At 42.7% G+C, this 23,611-nt stretch overlaps 1 protein-coding gene across 1 annotated transcript in view; it reads right to left on the minus strand.

The window, feature by feature from the left end:
* The window catches only part of LOC145358010 (glutamate receptor ionotropic, kainate 3-like), a 475,535-nt gene that overhangs the window by 142,710 nt on the left and 309,214 nt on the right, over nt 1-23,611 (minus strand). The window contains exon 11 of the mRNA XM_080211688.1: nt 6,491-6,714. Coding sequence (XP_080067814.1) covers nt 6,491-6,714 — 224 coding nt within the window. The remainder of the gene's footprint in view (nt 1-6,490; nt 6,715-23,611) is intronic.

The raw sequence follows: 23,611 nt of genomic DNA on the forward strand, positions 1-23,611 counted from the left end.
AGCAATGTGCTTGATTCTCAACTGCCCCTCTGAAACAGCCTAGCCAAGGGCAACAAGGGATGGGCAATAAATGCTGGCCAACCAGCGAGGCCCATGTCCCACAAATGAATAAAAAAAATATGTAATCAGTTGGTTGATGGGTGTCATTTTGAGTAGATTGAATATCGAAGATAGCCCAAACTCACTTAACTCCTTGTAGCACGTTGTGAAATCTTTCTAGTTTCACCAGACCACTGCCCATGACTTGTCTTGTTTATTTATTTATATTTTCATTTCACTCAGTTGGGTTCAGCTGAAATCTGGCTACTTGATTTACCAGTGACTATGACTTAAAGGGCAACATGTGTTAACATTTCCTTTGATATAATCCCTTACCATAAACTAATCCAGATGAATTTTCACTTCTCCAGCCAAGTTACAAAGCTATAATATTCTAACCTACTGCATTGTTGGGTTCCTTAGTTTAAAAACCACTTAATCAAGTGCACAAATAATAGACTATTGGAACCCAGGTTATGAACAACAAACCATACTTATAATAATTTTGATTAATTATTTTTGGTTGTGTCATGAATTTGAGTGATAACATCAATAACAAGAATTTAACAAGGCATGATAGGATGCAACCTGCCCAGCTACAGGGGGGAATCTGCATGGCACAGCAGTAGCTAGAATTCATAGAATAGAATCCCTATAGTACAGAAGAAAGCCATTCAGCCCACCGAGTCTGTACTGAACAATCCCATGCAGGCCCAATTCCAGTAACCCTCATTTTACCTGCTAATCCCCCAATACTATGGTCAATTTAGTATGGCCAATCAATCTAACCCACACATCTTTGGACTGTGGGAGGAAACCAGAGCACCCAGAGGAAACCCATGTAGACATCGGGAGAAAGTGAAAACTCCACACAAACCCAATGCTGAAATTGAACCTGGGTCCCTGGCGCTGTGAGGCAGCAGTGTTAACCACTGTGCCACCGTTCTGCCCATTCAAATAGGAACATTCCAAAAGGCATTCAAAAGATGTGATTTTGCCAGTAACAAAATTAGCAGGTATCTAGACATAACCAGGTGTAAATCACCCTATTAGTAGACAACAGCTTATCTAGATGATAGAGATCAGTGGAGGTATACACATGCTAATATCTACAGTCCAGGAATTTGAGTGATGTAGACAGCCAAGCACACAGAAGAAAGACTTAAAGGAGGAAAATGGTATAACTATCAGCACCCTCAGAACCAGAGGCCAATTTACATCTAAAAGCCTGAGAAGTCAATCCACAAGTCACAGCCATGAGGCTAGGCCTGCATATAAGTCTTACAGCCCAAGCAGTGCAGAAACATTCATAAAGGCATTAAAAACACCTTCGCTGAATCAGGAAAAAATGTTTCCCAGACTTGATCCTTAGTCTTGCATTGTGTGGTACCTAAAAGCTGAAATTGACATGTAGATTTATTTAATTTGGATGTTATATGGGAAGTGGGAAGCCTCAAGGAGTTATATATATATGATCTCTATGTATTGGAACAAGGGGGTAATTTCTACATATACCATGTTTGTGTTTAGTGATACATATACTTAATTGTCTCAGTATCATGGAATCCTACAGTGCAGAAGAAGGCCACTCAGCCCACTGAGTCTGCACTGACCACAATCCCACCCAATCCCCCCATAACCCTATGCATTTACCATAGCTAGCTGCCTTGACACTAAGGGACAACTTAGCATGGGCAATCCACCTAACCCACACATCTTTGGACTGTGGGAGGAAGCCAGAGCATCTGGAGGAAACCCACGCAGACATGGGAAGAATATGCAAACTCCACATAGACAGTGACCCAATTCAATTGCAATAGTTGACATGCATCAGCTTTGTCATCTGCCTTATTGCAACAATTTGTGTGTAAGTATTAAATTGCTTACAGATAAGCCATTATCATGCCCTGTCAGAGATAGTCAATAATGACAGCAGGAAGGAGGCAGCCAGGGGAGCCTGGGGGGTGGGGTGGGGTGGGGTTGGGGGGGGGGGGTCCCCTAATTCTAACACTTTGACCTCGGACATAATGAAATATTATGTTTATGATAAACTGTTTAAGAGGAATAATTGACTGGTAACACAGCTCTACATTGTGAGCATATCAATATCAAGGTGAGACTGCAAGCATCCAAGATCAATCAATATAGGCCTTGGTAATGTTAACAATTAAACCTGACACCACAAAGAGACAGACGTGGTAGACTATACATGTTAAAATCACATTGCAGTTTTATTTTCTATGCCTCATTTACAATTAATTAAAACGTTGATTAGGTTGCCGTCAACAAATTCGTTAGTAAATACACTGCCTCTCAGTGGAACTGAGACCTACAAATTATGAATGCCCCATGTCCTGTGCTGAATTAGTTGTGTTCTATCAAATGGCGACATGACCCATCATTCTTCTCAGCATTTTCAGCTGTAGAGGGAAGAGGGGAAGAATTCAACCGAGTTTCCAAACCCTAATTACTGATCTGATAGAAAGTATATGGCCAGAATTTGCCGACTGTTCACGCCAGTGAGATTGTCTGGTCCTGCCGGCAGCGCATTCCTGCCTGTCACTGGTGTGGAGTGAAATCAATGGGAATTCCCATTGACAGCAGCGGAACCAGAGAATCCCACCACTAACAAGCAACGTGCCACTCCTGCCGGCAGGAAAAATGCAGCTGGCAGGCCAGAGAATCTCACCTGAAGCCTGTGCTGATGTCAGGGCATGATTATGCACAGACAGTATCGTGCACCTGATCCCACCCACCTCACATCCCACTCCCCAACACAGTCTGACTAAGTTCAGGCATATGGAAAGATCACTTGGACGAGATTCAGGAGGGAAGCTGGTGATCTTGAAACCCTACCCCAATATGGGTCTGAAAAAGTGGGCAAGACGAAAAACTCAGGGATGATTTTACTCCTGCCTATTTTGTGAAACCGCGTGGGGAAGGAGTTGAACTCAGCCATGGGACTTGATTTCTGTTGTTTATCTTAATGTCATTAAGAGGCACAGGACAAAAGCGCATGCACTGTAACCTGTTGAACAACTTAGGTTCAGAGCCATCCCACCACCCCCTCAACATCCATTGCCCCAAATACTCCCGTCTGTCACATGCTGTGTTACTAATCACCAGAATATTAACTGTCAGTGAAGCTTCTTCCTCTAACTCTACAATGAAGAACTTTCCAATCTGAAAGTGAAAAAGGAATCCTATCCAAATTGTTATGAGGTGATTTGATGAGGGGTATTTAAAATTATGAAAGCATAGGATGAAGTAAACAAAATAGGGTAATAGAATCGTCTAGAATAAGTGGACAAAAATAAAAGAGTAAATGTTTAGGACAGAGAGCAGGAGGTTTTGTTCACAGCTGGTTAAGAAAATGTGAACACTATGAGCAGACTTAGTGATTGAAATAGTGGCTTTGTCAACACTTATGAAAAGATTAGGTGGGTGCAAAGTTTAGTGAAGAGATACTGCGAGAGGATGGGTACTTGAGATTTTGCCTGCATGGAGTTGGCTGGATTTAATGAGCGTTTAAGTTCTATGTGAGATTTGCAGACTAAAATGATTGTCAGTGCAATAGTTAAGAAAGCCCATCAATGTCTTTCTGTCTTTCTCAAGAGGCTAAGGAAATTTGGCATGTCTGCTACAACTCTCACCAACTTTTACAGATGCATCAGAGAAAACATTCTTTCTGGTTATATGACAGCTTGATACAACTCCTGCTCTAAGACTGCAAAAGGTCATGAATGAAGCTCTGTCAGTCATATAAACCAGTCTCCCATCCATTGACTCTGTCTACACTTCCCTACTGCATTGGAAAAGCAGCCAGCATAATCAAGGAACTCACTCATCCCAGATATACTCTCTTCTTCCATCAGGAAAAAGATACAAAAGCCTGAGGACATGTACCAATTGACTCAAGAACGACTTCTACCCTGCTGCCATCAGACTTTTGAATGGACCTACCTTGTAATAAGCTGATCTTTCTCAACACCCTAGCTATTGACTGTAACACTACACTCTGCCCTCACTCTTTTCCTTCTCTAAGTGCAGTATGCTTTGTCTGTATAGCATGCACTTTTCATTATATACATGTGACAATAATAAAGCAAATCAAAATCAAATCAAAGATCAAATTCTCTGACCTAGATTTAGACAACTAAAAGACATAGCAAATCAGCAATGAATGTAATGAGACTCAATGTGGAAATCTTTTCTGAAAGAATCTAATTAGTCCCTACATGTTGTTGATAACCACTTAACTTGCCTACAATCTGAAAGTGTTCAATTCCCGTTTGACAGTTCAGACAACTGATAATTTCATTGCGATATACCTGACCTAATACAGAATGCTAGATACTGATAATCAGTTTCATTTAGTGAAACAGATATATGAGAGACCACATCTATCACGGGAGCCTGAGTAATCCTGTAGACCGCACAAGAACATGTTGAACATTGCCATCAAACACAGTGGAGGCAAAGAAAAAAAAATCCTGCGAATTTCTTCCCCAACAAAGAATGTCAAAATATTCGAGATAATATTCAGAATTTCCTCTGCACATCGATTTGATTCAGTCTTGAAGTTTTATTATTTGGATATAAATAATAAAGTCAACTGCACTTGTTTACTTGAGGGTGGCATGGTGGCATAGTGGTTAGCACTGCTGCCTCTCAGCACCAGGGACCCGGGTTCGATTCCCAGTTTGGGACACTGTCTGAATGGAGTCTACACATTCCCCCCATGTCTGCGCGGGTTTCCTCCGGATGCTCTAGTTTCCTCCCACAGTCGACAGGCATGCTGGTTAAGTGCATTGACCATGCTAAATTCTCCCTCAGTGTACCTGAACGGGCGATGGAGTGTAACGACTAAGGGGTTTTCACAGTAAATCTATTGCAGTGTTAATGCAAGCCTACTTGTGACACTAATAAATAAACTTCAAAACTTGAATCTTTCAAGGCCATCATGGAATACAAAAAGTCCTGACCCTAATAAAGACTTTGGAAACATAATACTTCCTCCAGCATAAAGCATTAACTGTTTGTTTTGCCAGCCATTTTTAACCAGACAAGCATATTTATCATTGATCATCCCCATCATATATTTTCCCCATCTGTTCATTCTATTTTACTACAACGATCCCAGGAATCAAGCGATGAGCTGTATTTCAGGAAGTGGGTTTAGAAGCTACAGCGAATGTAACAGTCACACCGCTGAGACCATTTAATTACCTCTGAAGTTGATTAATTATGCTAACCGCAGATGGATCGTTTGGATCCGATCAAGTACAAACGGTCGGTGAATTGAAAACCACTGTTCAATAAAATAAAAGTTAATCAGGTTAGGAGGAGGCTCGTGTGGAACAGAAGTGTCAGCTTAAATCAGTTGGATCAAACAAGCTGCTTTTGCCCTGTAAATTCCATGGGTGAGATTTTCCCGATCTGCGTGCTGCAGATGTAGTCACGGGGGTGGGGGTGGGGGGTGCGGAAAAGTAGATGGACCAGCAAAGGGTACACTGGCTTCGGGCAGGAATCTCTTGTCCTGTGGCAATGACTGGGATTGGAAAATCCTGCCATGTGTAATTCCATTCAATTGCATCACTAGTGATTAAATGTTAAACACCTCCTAAATTGAACAGCAGAAAGCCTCTCACCCTCCAAGTAATCAAACAAAAAAAAAATCGAACAAAGTACTAACACCAACTTTTGTTATACTGTCTCCAAAGGCCTGTCCTTCTAAACATACTTAACCCATTAACTTATTAATTTATGGTGAACGGAAAGTCAATTATGAATATAGGAACATAGAAATTAGGAGAAGTAGTAGGCAAAATTCAGCCCTTCGAGTCTGTTGGCTGATTCCTGCTGGGGCAAAACAGTGACACAGTGGTTAGCACTGCTGCATCACAGTGCCATGGACCCAGATTTGATTCCCATCTTGGGTCACTATCTGTGTGGAGTTTGCACATTCTCCCCATGTCTGCATGGGTTTCATCCGGATGCTCCGGTTTCCTCCCAGAGTCCAAAGATGTGCAGGTTAGATGGACTGGCCATGCTAAATTGCCCATTAGTGTCAGGGGGACTAGCTAGGGTAAATGCATGGGGTTATAGGGATAGGGCCTGAGTGGGATTGTGGTCGGTGCAGATTCAGTGGGCCGAGTGGCCTCCTTGTGTGATTCTATGATTCTTCTGGTCTCAAATGCGCCTCCCCACATGTTCTACATATATTTCTAATTTTAAAAAGTTGAATAAAGAGAAATCTATTCCCCTATTGAAACCATTTAATGATTCAGACTCCAGCATGCTATGGGGCAGCGAGTTCCGCCTTCTGCTAGAAGTAGTTTCTCTTTATGATTTTATACAGAGCATATACTATCGATACTATTTTTTTTAAATGGTAAAGTGAAGATTGGTCAGTCCCAGCGACATGAGATTGTTATTATCCACATCTTACCTGGCAATGACAAACAGCACGCAGCTGACTCCGAGATAGGCCAACAGGATATACATCCAGATATCCGGAGACAGAGGATTGAGGAAGGAGAAGACGCCAGCATTTGTTCCATTTGACTTTCGGTACAAAATACTGATCCCCAGTGTCATGAACGGCTTTGAAAAGTCAATGACTTTCTCACGGGCATAGGTGATGGTCAAAGGAGCAACAGCAAGGTCAGCTTTCTGTCGGGAGAAACAACAAAATGCATGACTCCAATTTGTCAAATTGAGTTCAACAGAAAGTAAATAGGTGAATTTAAATACTGAGGAACATCTTTAAATGACCATAAACCATGAGTTTTAAAGTTTTGAAGTTTTCAAAGTTGTTGAAGTTTACTTACTAGTGTCACGAATAGACTTACATTAACACTGCAATGAAGTTACAGTGAAATTCCCCTAGTCGCCATACTTTGGCGCCTATTCGGCTACACTGAGGGAGAATTTAGCATGGCCAATGCACCTAACCAGCACATCTTTCAAACTGTGGGAAGAAACCGGAGCACCGGAGGAAACCCATGAAGACATGGGGAGAATGTACAAATTCAACACAGAGCTGGAAATTGAACCCGGGTCTCTCGTGCTGAGAGGCAGCAGTGCTAACCACTGTGCCACCTTGCCACCCATGTTATGGGCTTGTTTGACTCCTATCCTGTTTATTGGAATAAATACCTTTATTGTTTGTCTATCAAGTTGTTGAGCAGAAAGATAACAACAACTTGTACTTTTATTGAACCTTTAATGTAGCAAAATATCTCAAGTCTCTTCACTGAAGCATTTTAAACTAAACCTGACAACAATCTATTTGAGGAAACAGGAATAAAAACAGGAAGTACTGGAAAAATTCAGCAGGTCTATGGAGAGAGGAACAGCTAACGCTTCCAGTCCATATAATTCTTTTTCAAAAGAAATAGGAGGCCAGAGGTAGGTTTTAAGATGCATATTAAAGGAGCAAAAGGAAGGAAGGAAGGAAGGCAGTGAGATTAAGCATGGAATTCCAGAGGTTAAGACCTCAACAGCTGAGGCACAGTCACCAACGGTGGATCAATGCAAATTGGGAATGTTTGATAGGACCTCATCCCAACAACTAAATAGGGATAGGAACATAAATATTAAACAGAACCCCTGTCTGGCTGGAGGCTGGGATGGAGGGTTGAGGAGGGTGCATAGCGGAATATCACTGTAGAAGTGGTCTCACCAGAAGCTGCACATTGATAGCACTGGGACAACAGATATTCTCCTGAGACACCAGCAGACAATATTTCCCACCTGAAAGAGAACTTGGCATATAGTATACCCCTCACCCACCCCCTTCAAGGTCAACTGCCATATTTCCCAGGTAGTCCCATAACAATTCCACCATTCACACATTCTGATCACTTAATGGACACTTTTAGCACTTTCACGTACATTCCCTTTTTCCAGTTACTGTCCGCCTCCACCTTTATTGCATAAATCCTGTTGGATTTTCTTTGCATTCAGCTCTGAAGAAGGGTCATCCAGACTCTAAACGTTGGCTCTATTCTCTCTCCACAGATGCTGTCAGAACTGTTGAGATTTTCTGTTTTTGGCTTTGTTAATTTATTCCTGTTAGAGCCTCTCTGATTGTTTCCCATTCTCCAATTGATTCCACCCTGTAATCACTCAATATGTCACACTCACTCTCTTTCGACTCTCTCACTCTCTCCCAAGCCTGAATTTTACACCCCCCTGTGACAAGTTCCAAGTTGAGGCATGGAGAGTGAAATTGCGTGAAGGGAATGGCCTTTGGTTTCCCACCCACCCTGGCCTTGCAGCAATTTTATGCTGGGGTGGTCCGGGCCTCAGAGAAGAAGCTGGCCTTTGCCCCAATTAAGGTCCAAAGGTGGGAAGGCCAGAAATAAAGGGACTCAGGTCCTGGATAGAATGTGGGGAAGAGGCGTGCCTCCTTTGAAAGGACCCTTCTGACTGGCCGTGCTCTTCCCTTAAGGCTCAGTGACCTGTGCATCTCCCCCACCCTCAGGTTTAGCCCCCAAGATCCTGATCACCCCCTCACTACCCCCCTAGTCCTTTCACATCCTCCCTGCTCAGACTCTTGCCTTTTTCTCTGATTCACAGAGTCCTAGAATCCCTACATTGCAGAAGGAAGCCATTTGGCCCATCGAGTCTGCACCAAACACAATGCCACTCAGGCCCTATTCCCATAACTCCACATATTTACCCTGCTACCTGCCCTGACTGAGGCTCAGGGAACTTCTTGCATTGTCTCTCCCAGCCACTGCAATGCTTCTCCAGGAAAGATAGGAGGCTGCCGCCCAATCAGATTAGCCAGGAGCTCTCCAAGATGAAACTTCATCCGAAGTGGGGTTGTAAGTCTTGCCTACTACCAAGCTTGTTAGAGTGTTAAATGGTAACAGGGCTCTCAGAGTCAGTGGGGATCTGTTTCCTGTTGATTTTTCAGGTGGTGGGGACCAAGCCCCCACCATCAACACGCTGGCACAGTGGTTAGCACTGCTGCCTCACAGCGTCAGGGACTGGGTTCAATTTTGACCTTGGGTGACCGCATGTGTGGAGTTTGCATGTTCTCCTCATGTCTGTGTGGGTTTCCTCTGGGCACTCCTTTTCCTCCCATAGCCCAAAGATGTCCAGATTAGGTGGATTGGCGCCATGCTGAAGTGCCTCTTACTGTAGGTTAGAAGGATGAGTAAGGTAAATTATATGGGATCGTGGGGACAAGGCCTGGTAAAATGCTCTGTCGGAGAATCAATGCTGACTTGGTGGGTCAAATGGCCTCCTTGTGTACTGTAGAGATTTTATGATTCTAAAAATCCTGGCCCAAATTTTTCAATTATTCCTTCCACAAGTCTATCCCATAGCTGGCGCACATTTCATACTCCGTCAACTCCTTTCGTACATTTCCTTTCCCTCTAAGCAATTTGGGCCTTTTCTCATTGAAATTTAGAAGAAAGAGGAGTGATTTTATTCAAACTTATCAGATTCTGAGGGGGCTTGATGAAGCAGCTTCTCAGAAGCTGTTTCCTTTTATGATGGAATCTGGCATTGTTGGGGAGCGTTGCTTAAAGAAAAGGTGGCTCTCATTTAGCGATGTGGAGATGCCAGCGTTAGACTGAGGTGGGCACAGTATGAAGTCTCACAGCACCAGGTTAAAGTCCAACAGGTTTATCTGGAATCATGAGCTTTTGGAGAGCGCTGATCCATTATCAGGTAAGTCATTCACCTGATGATGGAACAGCGCTCCAAAAGCTCGTGATTCCAAATAAATGTGTTGGACTTTAACCTGGTGTTGTGAGACTTCTTATTCTCTCATTTAAAACAGAAGTGAGGAATAATTATTTCTCTCAAAGGAATCCTCTTTGAAATTCTCGTCACCAGAAAACAGCAGAGGATGGATCATTGAATGTGTTCAAGATTGTGTGACAGATTGTTGATTGACAAGGGAGTGCAAGGCCACTGTGGACAGCAAAGTGGAGTTAAGGCCCGAATCAAATCAATCATTTCCTTATTAACTGAAAGAGCAATGGGCCTCAATGGGTCTTTTCAAACTCCTATTCTTTATCAGCTGTCACTCTGTGTGATTTATTCTCTCACTCAGAAACATTACCTCATCTTAGAATCATAGAATCCCTACAGTGCAGAAGGAGGCCATTCAGCCCATTGAGTCTGCAACAATCACAATCCCACCCGGGCTCTTTTCCCATAACCGCACGCATTTACCCTGCTAATTCCCCTGACAGTAGGGTCAATTTAGCATGGCCAATCAACTTAACCCACACATCCTTGGACTGTGGGAGGAAACCCACACAGATATGGGGAGAAAGTGCAAACTCCGCACAAATAGTGACCTGAGCTCGGAATTGAGCCTGGGACCCTGGCGCTGTGAGGCAGCAGTGCTCATCACTGAGCCACCAATCTGCTCTGTGCGATTCATTCTCTTACTCAAAAACATTACCTCATCTTGTGCCCATAATCTTGCTTTTTGATATTTCAGTGTGACATTAACAATTGCTATTTTTCAAATATAACCAGCAGCCATCATTGTATTTAAAATGCTGGCGACAGAAAGTTCACAGACACACATAAACTGAAAATATCAAGGCGCAAAATTGAAGGAAAGGTTGTTTCTGGAGATTATTTACTTTGAGTGGGAAAGAAGCAATTCAATTTTTTAATGTTAATATTGTTCATAATGAAATGTTATGAAGTATTACTGCAACAGGCTCAGCCACCATCTTGAAAAATATTATTGTTACATATTTATTATATTTCTGAAAAGAAGGCAAATAAAGTCTTATTATCTTCTATGTCTTTGACTAGACAAAATAACTGAAATTAAGCCTCATTTAACATTGCTTTACAATAAGCTGAATTTTTTTTTACTTTTATTATCAAATGTTTCAATCTCAATTGTCTTTTATTACATAGATTTTTGTTTCATTATTTCATTTTGGGATTGTTATTTCAAATGGCTCAGTTCTGAAAATATAACTTTGGATCTGATTGGTATTTAATCGTTCCCTCTGATTTGTTCCATTTTTGTTATTGTTCCTGAGAGAGGAAATTCACCTTTATTTTCTTCCCTTTCCCTGTACTCTGTGGGTCTCTGATGAGGAAGAGATGCCGACGTTGGACTAGGGTGGGCACAGCAAGAAGTCTCACCGCACCAGGTTAAAGTCCAACAGGTTTAATTGGAATCATGAGCTTTCAGAGCACTACTTCTTCGCAGCGTTCCGAAAGCTCGTGACTCCAATTAAACCTGTTGGACTTTAACCTGGTGTTGTGAGACTTCTTACTGATCTCTGATGAGGCTGCTGTGACCAACCCTTCTTGTCACCGAACTAGGAACATAAGAACAGGAAACAGCATCGACTGTTGCTTGAGGAAGCGAGTTCCAAACCCCCACCACTCTCTGCTTGGAGAAGTGTTTCCTAAATCCCTCCTGAATGACATGGCCCTAATTTTAGATTACGTGTCCTAGTTCTAGAGCCTTCAACTAGTGGAACCAGTTTATCCTTATCCACCCTGTCCTTCCCTGTAAATAGTTTGTAGACTTCTATCAGGTCACCCCTCAGCCTTCTGAATTTGAGAGAATACAGGCCTAATTTGTCTAATCTCTCCTCGTAGCTCAGATTGGGCTATGTTCTCAACACTTAGTAGTTTCTTGCGGTCTTGGTCAGAGCAGGAGTCATACCAAGCTGTGATACAACCAGAAAGAATGTTTTCTATCGTGCATTTGTAAAACTTAGTGAGAGCCATAGCAGAGATGCTGAATTTCTTCAGCCTCCTGAGAAATTGGAGGGGTTAGTGGGCTTCCTTAACTATAGTGTCAGCATGGAGGGACCAGGACAGGTTGTTGGTGATCTTGGCGCCTAGAAATCTGAAGGTCTCGACCACTTCCACTTCATCACCATTAGTGTAGTACAGTGGCATATCCTCCACTACCCTTCCTGAAGTCAATGATTATCTCCTTCACTTTGACACAGAGAGGTTATTGTTGTCACACCATGTCCATCAAGCTAGAGGGAGCAGCAACTCTTTCCCTACGATGGCTCAGGTTGAGCTTTGATGATCATCTCTTGATCCAAGTGGGCCACATTTCTTGATGCTAATGAAATAGAATGGTTACCTTACTTATAGAAATGTCTTGTATTTATTGCTATAGAACCTTACATTTCACAGAAGTGGCATTGATAATACATTCTAAATCTCTAACTGATGAATATCAATCAATACATTTTGAAGAAAATTATTACAGCTGGCTGTTTATGAATCACAACATGACCTAGTTGTTGTAAAAGAGCAGTGGATTCATTCTCTAACAATTAAGGATGTATTGAAAGATATGTAGATTATTTTCTTGAGCTGGTGTCCACAATATCTGCCAAAATCATTTCCAAATTGCATTGTAGATATTGCATGTATTCATTGCAAAGCTTTTAGTTCTCATTCTCACTCTTCTGTCCCACCCCAAAATATAGATCTCCTTTGGTATCTGAATTTCTAAGTAATTGTTGAGCAGTGTCCCAGCATGAAGGAGTCACTGGCAGGCTCGTCCACCATTCCCAACACCACAGAAAACGGGCACATCTGCATCTTTGGCAATGCCCAAAAATTTAAATAACCCGTTGGAAGATTTCTGGCTCTGAAAAGGTCAGCCACCATCTCAAAGGTCCAATTGTCTATACGTAGTTGAGTAAGCCAAGCTGAGGTGATTAATGGCAGCCGTGTCAAACATGGACTTAAAAATGATGAAAAGATCATGCATCATGGCATAATGTGTCTAGCCACAAGGCATGTTAGACATTTATGGTGCCAATTTTCTGGAGAGAATACAAGGCACTGGACATTTTGATTGAAGACCCAATAAAATAACTTACTTTGAAAAAGAAAATAAAGTGCATTGCCACAGTAAACTGATTTCTGAAGTAAAATATGTATGTTTTTCCGGAGGGTTTAATCTGACAGGTAGGAATGTATGGAACATGTTTCCAGAAGCTAACACAGAATTTAATGCCTCTGCCATGGTGAGTTTGGTGGCAGGGAGGTCATTTGATCAGTTACGAGCCCATGACCTTCCCTCCTCCACCTCGGTTAAGTCCATGTGGGAAGGTCATTAGATGTCCTTCCTGCTGGCATTAACCTGGAGGCAGGCAGGGGACGCCGTACGAAGGGAGGAATTTAAGTAAGTGTGCTGGGTTCACTACTGGCTCCTGGGGGAACGTAAGTCAGGGGGTATACCTTATTTACAGTACTTAATATCTAAATGAAGGGCCTGGGATTGGGGAGAACCTGCCTTCTAAGAGCCAGACATCTGCCCTGCCCACCAGCATGGTGGCACAATGGTTAGCACTGCTGCCTCAGTGCCAGGGACCCGGGTTCAATTCCGACCTTGAGTCACAGCCTGTATGGAGTTTGCACATTCTCCTCGTGTCTGTGTGGGTTTCCTCCGGGTGCTCCAGTTTACTCCCACAGTTCAAAGATGTGCCGGTTAGGTGGACTGGCCATGCTAAATTGACCCTAGTGGAGGGATTAGCAGGGAAAATATCTGGGGTTACAGGAATAGGGCCTGGGTGGAATTGTGGTCAGTTCAGACTCGATGAACCAAATGGCCTCCCTCTGCACTGCAGGGATTCTATGGTACTTCCCTGTGACCCTCAACGCGCTAACTCCTTCTTGCCACTGTTCTCGTGGGACTATCCACAGCCCTGGGCCTGGGTGTCATACCAGCAGGAGCCACTGCCTTGCTGGCAATGCTGCCATCTTACAAAGCCTCTGATTGGCCAACAGCTTGATGTGGGTGGGTTTTCCCCACCCAAAAGGGTCATTGATCCCAGGAAGCCTGCCATTGGCCTATCAAGTGTCTAAGTGACAACTGATGTGTTGCGCCTCAGAGAAGATGTGAGCTTTCACTGAGTCTCTAATAATTAAATGTTGCAATTAAAGAGAGGAATGAATGGTTTAATCTCTTTCTGCTGGTTTTGGATGAGCCAATGTTGACCAGAATCTATAGTCTATGAACAATGGTTAGAATTGATAGAATGGGGTACAGAAGGAGGCCATTCTGCCCATTGACCCTGCACCCACAACAGTCCCACCCAAGCCCTATTTCTGTAACTCCAAATATTTACCCTGCTAATCCCTCTGACACTAAGGGACAATTTATCATGGCCAAAGTACCTAACTTGCACCTCTTTGGAGTGAGGGAGGAAACCCATGCAGATGCTGGAAGAATGTGCAAACTCCATACAGACAGTCATCCAAGGCTGAATTTGAACCCAGGTTCCCGGGTGCTGTGAGCCACTCTCCCTTTAAATTATGTCTCACAGATTTGAACATCAATTTCGCCTTAACCTAACATGTTATCCACAGATCTGCACTTTAATATTCCAGTACACCCTCAGTGGATTGTGCACTTAAATCACGAAAGAGAGGCTAACGGTAACAGCCTTCTAACAAGCAATTAACTTAATCTAATATCTACTGTCTTTGAAAATCCTTAGAACATTTTCCCAAGCTCTTGATCATCAGTCCTGACGGCCCCTTCAGTTCAATATTAATGTTTAGAATGTTTTGCTATGTTAAAGCACAATATAAGTTATAATTGTTACTTGCGCTTTCCCTAATTTTGATCACTGCTCTTTTCAATATTGATAGTATCATTCTGGTCAGAGTTGAACTTGGGCTCTTCAGAACACTGATACCCTGGACATCTGTTCTTTATGATGAAGTGCTTCAAGCTCCAATTTACTTCCCTTTTTTCTCTTTTGAATTCTTTGGAAGAGAAATTGGTCATCTCTGAGATGCTGCTGTGAACTAATAAATGTCCCTGATACATACTGGGTGGCACGGTGGCACAGTAGTTACAACTGTTTCCTCATAGCTCCAGAGACCTGGGTTCAATTCCAGCCTTGGGTCACTGTCTGTGTGGAGTCTGCACATTCTCCCTGCGTCTGTGTGGGTTTATTCCGGGCGCTCCAGTTTCCTCCCACAGTCAGAAGATCGGCAGGCTAGGCACATTGGCCATGCTAAACTGCCCCATTGTGTCCCGGGGTACGTAGGTCAAAGGGATTAGTGGGGTAAATATGTGGGGTTATGGGGAGAGGGCCCAGATAGGATTGTTGCCGGTGCAGACTTGATGGGCTGAATGGCCTCCTTTGCACTGTAGAGATTCTATGTGCTGGAAAGCCTATGGTTGGAGGCTTGTTGGGGATCAGAAAGGGCAGAAGAGAAGAGATGGCTGGCAGAGATCAAATGCAGGAGGAGAGGTGACTGGACAACGGATAAAGAGGTGGAGAAAGAGGAGGAAAGTGTTGGAGGAGGAAAAGAGGAGAAGGGGTAAAATCAAGCTACAGTAGACCTGAAAGCTGATTGGAGCATACTCCACCCAACAAGTGCTAAATTAGGCAGTGGAGACTTAACAAAGGACTGTGGCCTCAGAATAGCATATTCAACATGCTTCTTGCTCATTTCAGGAATGCATATTGTATACTTAATAGCTACAGGCTGTCAATTTGTATGTTAATGCACATTCAGGTGAAATTGGTGGGGATAATCACTGCCTGAAATACATCACCAAACATTAATTTGAGCCTGAGTAATAAGTGCAACATAGCTCAATTTCTTCACCTGTTTCTTTATCAGCCTTTGAAACTTGGAATTTGCCTCCCCTTTGGTTTCCTTGTCCACTTTCCTTTAAAACCTTGTAAAATCACAAGCAAACATCCTTTACTTAAACGCTACCGAAATCTTAACTGCTGCTGACTTTTAGCAGCTGCTAAACTTTGGGCATCACATTTCCCTTCAGTTTCTGACTTAACTGTCCTGACATTTTGTTCCACACTGAAGAATAATGGTCTTGCCAAGTGTTGGCCACATCTGGATGACACTGAAGACCTTCAACAATGACAGACGGACAATGCGGATGCCCTGGCTGGAATTTTACCACCACACCCACCCCAGAATTGGGGCGGGCAAAGCTCACAGAATGGAATTCCCGTTAGCCTCGGGTAGGATTTTACAAGCTTCGCCTGAGAGAGGTCATAAAATCCTGACCCCTGTCCCCATTCACGACAAATTCATCTTTTTCCCAGATGCAAAGGGGATAGGGTACAAATTACACAGGTGGGAGTCCAGAACTCATTTTATTTGACTGCTGAATATAAGCATACACAAATTTATTGCTCAAACAATCTTATATGTGGTGTGGGAATGACAATTTTATGGAAGAAGAGGAAAGACCTTTAAATAAGTTTTAATATTTGATTAAATGCCATGATATGATGTAATTTAAATCCCCAGCCCTTTAAAATTGAAAAGAAAACAGTCTGCATTCTCTACTTAAACTGGAAGAAGTCTCCCGCCAAAATGCAGTGATTGACAGGATATCTGGTGGAGCTTAGGAAAAAATTTCAATAGAATTCTTTGTTCAGATTTTTAAAATTAATGCTTGTTATTACAACTAATCTTATAATGAATACTTGGCTTGATTTCAAAAGGTCCATAACCACTTATCTTAACATGGGGTGAAGTTCACATTTTGATTGACAGTTTTAAGAAGTTTTTAAAGAGTCATCTTTGATGTGGTAACTGAAATAGATATTTACTTGATGACAGTTGAATACTTGAGAAAATTTAGTCACAGAACACTGGCAAAAAACTCTCAGTTTTTTTGAATATGTAAAGTATGTTTAAGTAAGAGTTTTGTTAGATTGTTAGAAGTTTTTCTTCATTTCCACTTTGGAGAAATGTCTCCTGAGGTCTTTACTGGGTATGGCTTTGGAGGATACATGAATAGAATGTGTGGTTTGGGGGGGGGGGTGGGGGGGTGGGGGGTGCAGTGAGGGGTGTGTGGGCTTGATGGCTCAACAACCTTTAATATATCTAGACTTAAGGTCCAAAGAACAAAAGCAGGTCTTGTAACCTCCCCCACCCCTGCACCGCAACACTCACCCATTTCCATGGCCACCTCTGAACTGCCCATAGAGGTGCTGGATGTTCATAGCATCCCTACAGTACAGAAGGAAGCCATTCAGCCCATCAAGCCTGTACTAAAAACAATCCACCTAGGCCCTATTCCTGTAACTACACATATTCACCCTGCTAATCCCCCTGACATTAATGGGCAATTTAGCATGGCCAATTGACCTAACCTGCACATCTTTGGACTGTGGGAGGAAACCAGAGCACCTGGAGGAAACCTATGCAGAGGGAGGAGAATGGGTAAACTCCATACAGACAGTCACCAAGGCTGGATCTGAACCAGGTTCCCAGATGCCGTGCCACCGTGATTCAGCCCTGTGATTCCAATCTGCTCCATCCTCCCTGGGGCAAAAGTATTCTGGGCGGAGGTTTCCGAACTTGAGCTTCCTGCCACCTCAATGCAAACCTGGCTCAATGTGCTCGCTCGGACAGCTTATATTCATCATTGAATGAGAGTTGTGTTCCAAACATGACTCTTGGGAACATGCACTTGACTTTGTATTTTGGAAACAGATCCACCAACCGTATTACTCCATGTTTTGTTTGAAGTGAGTCTAGCTGGCCACTTTTGGTGGAAGTTAATCCTTGTCTTAAGAAGAGGGATTCAAATTTTCTGCCTTCTTCCTTAATGATTCATGCATTTAGCAAATATAAATATATGATCCGTACAACATCTCTTTTCTCCAAGGCATTCAGATGATTATTCCACTGATATCCTATGCATGTTGTCATTTCACGTTGCATTTAAGTCAGTTTAATTGAGGTCAATTTGAATTAGTTGGTGTTTCTCAGCATTGCTTCGCCAGTTAATGAGCACAGGGAGTTGCAATGATCTCTTTGAAAAGGTTAGAATTCAACATGCTTAACACAACGGCCAATGTGCAACAGGTTCCAGCTTTGAATTATGCTGTACATGAACCCAAGGGTTACTTGGTAACAACACCATAGTGTGTTCTATGCCTAGCACTTACTCTCTTTGCATCTCAGAGCAATACAATGGACTAGTTTCATTGACAATCCTTCCCAGCTCTATTTGAAGGACTACACTTCTTACAAAGAACAGCTTGGCAATGTTTTTGTTTGTTTCACTGTACGCCATGAGGAGAGCCACTTATCAGACTCACCAATACTAAGCAATCATGAGGCACTCCGGTATGGAGGTCTTGTGGTGCAGTAGGCAGTGTACTAGACACTGAGCCAGCAGCTCCGGGTTCGAGTCTCAGCCCGGGTCTTGATGATCAAGGAAGGTGCATTCATAATGCGGCCAAACAGATCGGGTGGGATTTTTTGGCCGCACTTGCCCCAAAATCCCAGCCAAGGTCAATGGACTTTTGTACGGTTCACCCACTGCCCATTTCTGATTCCTGCGTCGGGCGGGACAGGAAAATTCCACACATTTTGTGTCAACGGGCAAATCCTTCCAAACACACCAATAGCTGGCAGTAAGAGTGGGAAAGATTCCTGATCACCAACTTCCATTGCGGTGTGATGCCCCGCAAGACATAAACCCCTAGCGACTGACTAGAAACCTGTTCTGGCAATTACTAGCCATGGAAACGGACAGAAATCTACCTTAGGGGACCAATAGGTGCGGGAGAAAATTAGAATGGATGAAACACTCAAGTTGTAGCCTTTTTAACTTACTCTTGCTGCTATACGCCTGCTGCTGGCCAGTCTCTACATCAAGACTACCGTTTCAACGAAATTACTCTGTGCCTTAATGATTTAAAGGTGGAACTCGAAAAGTTTGGCAATTTTCCATCAAGCTCTTTTTCATTGGTACAGAAAATGAGTACTTAGACTGACATTCAGCATTTATTTAAGAATAATCTGACTGCTTCTGGGCTATGTGATAGTTGACTGCTTTACTTAAAGCACAAAAGGGCCACATTCACCTCCAGATGAAAGCTTTCTGTATGATTTCCCATCTTCCATCCAATTTCCATAAAGTACTCCTTCAAAGGTGCAGCAGCGTTCACTCAATTGATGACTGCAGAGTGGACTCTCGAGCTGTTACAGGCCTAGTCTGCCGTGTTATCTTGGATCTGTTCCGTTGATTATATGTGTGCAGCAGTTAAAGCCAAGCCAGAAATGGAAATTGATTTTTTTTTTCACGCTGGACCTGTAACTGCTGCACACACAGAATTGCCGGCTGATTCAGATAAAAAAAAGAGTTGCTGCATATTCCTGGTAGGGTCTGTCCGCTGATCCCTGCTCATCGATTTCTCCAAATAAGATTTAATAGGCCTTTTATAGCATAGAACTGCTTTAAAAAGCACTTCTGCAAATTTGGAACGTTACCTCCTCTCGTTCCAAGTGTAATGTTGCAACACAAGGTCAGCTTTATCAACTGGAAAGCAAAATAAATTGTGCAAAATAAGATGGCTGCTGTGAAAGGCAAAAGCTATTCTTGTTACTCAGATTTCTACAGGCCGGGAAATGGTTTGGTTTGATTTACTTTGCAGACTCTTCCCAATCTGCAGGTACATCAAACAATTAAAAGGCATATGGGTACTTAGCCTAAACTGGAGGAAGGTTGCAGTGTAAGGGCGAGGACGTCTTACTGCAGTCATAGAGGGCTTTGGGGAGACCACACCTGCAGCATCATGCGCAGTTTTGGTTTCCTTACAACAGCAAAAATACCTTGTCTTAGAAGGGATGCAAGAGAGGTTCACTAAATTAGATAGTAATATACCTTTAAGGGGATGCAACACAACATCACTAGAAAGGAAATGGTGTCATGTGATCCAGTGCTGGTTTTGCTTTTGCTTTTGCTTTCCCAGCAGAGCACACACATTCCGTTCAGCGGCTCTGGTGTCTTCAAGCTTCCAATCCGTGTATCTCTGTTCTCATGTGCCTGGTCTCAATAAATCAATACACTATGTGTTTACACAATCCCTGAAGTGAATGATGTCTTTATAACATATATAAAAACATGGCTAGATTGAGTTCTGGTAAAGAAGGTTGTCCTACGAGGAAAGATCAAGTGGAATAATCCTCAATTCTCTTGCATTTAGAAGAGTGAGAGGTGCACCTGTAGCTCCTGAGATCTTTACTCAATTCCAACCTTTGGTCATTCTCTGTGCTGAGCCTGTGCCTTCTACCCATGTCTGTATGTGTTTCCTCTGGGTCCTCGGGTTTCCTTTCCCTGTCCCAAGAAATGTAGGTTAGGTGGATTGGCCATGCTAATTTATCCTTCAGCGACCCAAGGTGTATAGGTTAGATGGATTAGCCATGGCAAATGTATGGGGTTACAGGGATAGGGCAAGAAAGAAGACCTGGGCAAGATGCTCTGCTAGAGAATCAGTGCAGACTCGATGGCCAAATGGTCTCTTCTGCACTATTGGGATTCTATGATGTTGTTGAAATGTGTAAAACCCTTTGAGGGTGTGACAAGGTGGGTATTGAAAGACTGTCTCAGAACATGGGAGGATTGGAGATTGTGATGAAGAGACCGTTCCTGTGCCGTACCTTTCTTTGTTCTTAGTTTAGTTAGAACCTCATGATCAGTACAGGCTTGCTCTTTTCTTTGTTCTTATTCTAAATCTCTTCACTCATAAGGTTGTGAATCTTCGGAATTCTCTACCTCAGGGAGCTGCAGGTGCTAAACCCAAAATATTAAAGACTGGGGCTGATTAATTCTTATAAAATAAGAGAACTGTGGGAAATGGGGAGGCAGTGATGTAGTGGTATTATCACTGGACAAGTAATGCAGAAACCCAGGGTAATGCTGGGTTCAAACCCCATAGTAGATGGTAAAACATGAATTCAATAAAAACCTGGAATTAAAAGTTCAATGATGATCATGAAACCATAGCTGATTGTCATAAAAACCTACCTGCTTCATTAATGTCCTTTAGAAAAGGAAATCTACCATCCTTACCCAGTCTGGCCTACATGTGATTTCAGATCCACAGCAATGTGGTTGAGTCTTAAATGTGCTCTGAAATAGCCCTAGCAAAGTATTCAGTTCAAGGAAGTTTAGGGATGGCCAATAAATGTGAACCTTGCTAGGGATCCCCACATCCCCTGAATGAAAAAAAAAAGTGATGGAAATGGAGTTAGGGTTGAAGGTCAAACATACTCATTCTGAATGGCAGGGGGAAACGTCAGGTGGATTGAGGGTGTGAGGTAATCCTGTGGGTGGGCTAGTCAGGGGATGTGGAGACTTCGAGGAGGATGTGGGGATAGATCCATGAGTACGGTAAAAAAATGGTGACGGAGGGAGGCAACTTCTTGCAAGCTATCCTTGGCATACCCTCTAATTTTATCCTTTACTCCCATTCTATGTTTTTAAAACTTAACTCTAACTCCTTTCTATAACATTATATTCTGCACTCTCTCCTTTCCTTTTCCTCAATGTACTCCACGAACTGTATGTTTTGTCTGCAAAGCATGTAAGAAACAATACTTTTCATTGTTTCCCAATACACGTGACAATAATAAATCAAATCAAAGTTTTTCCATTAGTAGGCGAGACTTGGATCCAAGAGCGCAGCCTCAGAATAAAGGAATAACCCTTTAGAACGAGAGAAGAAGAAATTTCTTCAGCCAGAGGGTGGTGAATCTGTGGAATTTGTTGCCACAGAAGACAGAGATAGAGAGATTCTTGATTGGTAAAGGGATCAAAGGTTACAGGGAAAAGGTGGAAAAATGGGTTTGAGAAACTTATAAACCACAATTGAATGGTGGAGCAGACTCAATAGACTAAATGGCCTAATTCCGCTCCTATATCATATGCTCTTATGGTCTAAAGTTGCAGAGAAATCCCTAGAGGGTTGAGAATATAAAGTGCTGGTGTGGGTCTCTACAACGGTTAACCAGAAGTTAGAAGTAGTTTTAATTCTTCTAACTATTTCTGGTTAACCATTAGTGTAACCCAGTTTAGACTTTGCAAAATTTCTAATTTTACAAACATTTTTGGATGGTTCCTCGTGCAGGGCAATTGCCCAGATGATGTTTGCACATCTTACCCCCTCCCACCTACCTCCACCCCAAGCAAATCCAGCATGTTATTCAAATATATTTGCCCCAGACCATGTCAGAGGGCAGTTCATGTCAACCACACAGCTGTGGATCTGGAGTTACATGTAGGCCAGGCAGGGTAAGGACAGCAGATTTTTTTATGGACATTAATAATGGACTTGAGTAAACCAAATGGATTTTTAATGACAATTGGTGATGGTTTCACAGTCATCATGACTGGAATGAACTTCCATCCAGATTTTTTTTCTGCAATTAAATTCAAATCATTGAATCCCTACAATGCAGAAGGAGGCCATTTACCCCATTGAATCTGCACCTACCAATCCCACCCAAGCCCTATTCCCGCAACCCCACACATTTACCCTACACATCCCCTGACACTAGGGTTAATTTAGCATAGCCAATCAATCTAACCTGTACATCTTTGGAGTGTGGGAGGACGCTGGAGCAGCCAGGTGAAATCCACACAGACACGGAGAGAATGTGCAAACTCCACACAGTCACCTGAGATTGGAATTGAACCCTGGTTCCTGGCGCTGTGAGGCAGCAGCACTAACCACTGTGCCACCAGTTGTAATGCTAGATTTGAACCCTTGTCCTCAGAACACTAGCTTGTGTCTCTGGATAACTAGTCTAGTGATATCAGCACAATGCCACCGTCAATGATGTAAAACCACTCCAGTACATTCAATGGGAAGCATGTTATTTTGCGGTAAGGAGCATCACTGTTCATCATACCTGGACTGGACCTGGAGAATAAAATGCAGAGAGAGGTTTTCCAATGAATACTTGAGTTGTCAAACAGCAGGAGAGTTCATGGATTAGTCTGATTCCTAGTTACTGTAAATGGACAAGCCGCTCAAGAGCATCTTTTGAAAATTAGTTGGGCAGCAGCATTATGAAGCGCATTAACTGGCAGTGCATGCAGCTTTAATCAGCTTTGACAGAGACTAGCCAATGTGCATCTCTGCCCTGAGTGTCTGTCAGTGCATAGTAAATTTCCCCTCTCCTCCATAAGGGCACTTTTAATTCACTAAAATGCCCATCAGTCTTTCCACAATACCCTCAATTCACATCATTAGAACTTATTAATAGCATTCCAGGCTGGCCTAGTATTTAATAAATTTGCTCTTTTGTTAACCCAAGACCTTATTTGATGAGTTTCTTATTACCCACAGTTTAAGTAGCTGACCATTGTCAGGGTCAAATGAGGATCAGAAGGTCACACCATGATTCAATATTCACCTGTGATTTTGTCCAAATTGGCTAATTAATGACCAAAGAATGGACCCACCATCCAATCATTTGTTGACCACACCACCGTAGTGGGTTGGATTTCAAACAATGACAAGACAGAGCACAGGAATAAGATAGGCAATCTAGTGAACTGGTATGACAACAATAATCTCTCCCTCAATATCAATAGAATGAAGAAGATTGTCATCGACATCAGGAAGCGTAAAGGAGAACATGCCCCTATTTACATCAATGGGAATGAAGTAGAAAGGGTCGAGAGCTTCAAGCTTTTAGCTGTCCAGATCACCAACAATCTGTCCTGGTACCCCATGCTGACACTATAGTTAAGAAAGCCCACCAACGCCTCTTACTTTCTCAGAAGGCT

The sequence above is a fragment of the Carcharhinus amblyrhynchos genome, chromosome 24, assembly GCF_965287045.1.
Source record: "Carcharhinus amblyrhynchos chromosome 24, sCarAmb.v2.hapA, whole genome shotgun sequence".
NCBI classification, from domain to species: Eukaryota; Metazoa; Chordata; class Chondrichthyes; order Carcharhiniformes; family Carcharhinidae; genus Carcharhinus; species Carcharhinus amblyrhynchos.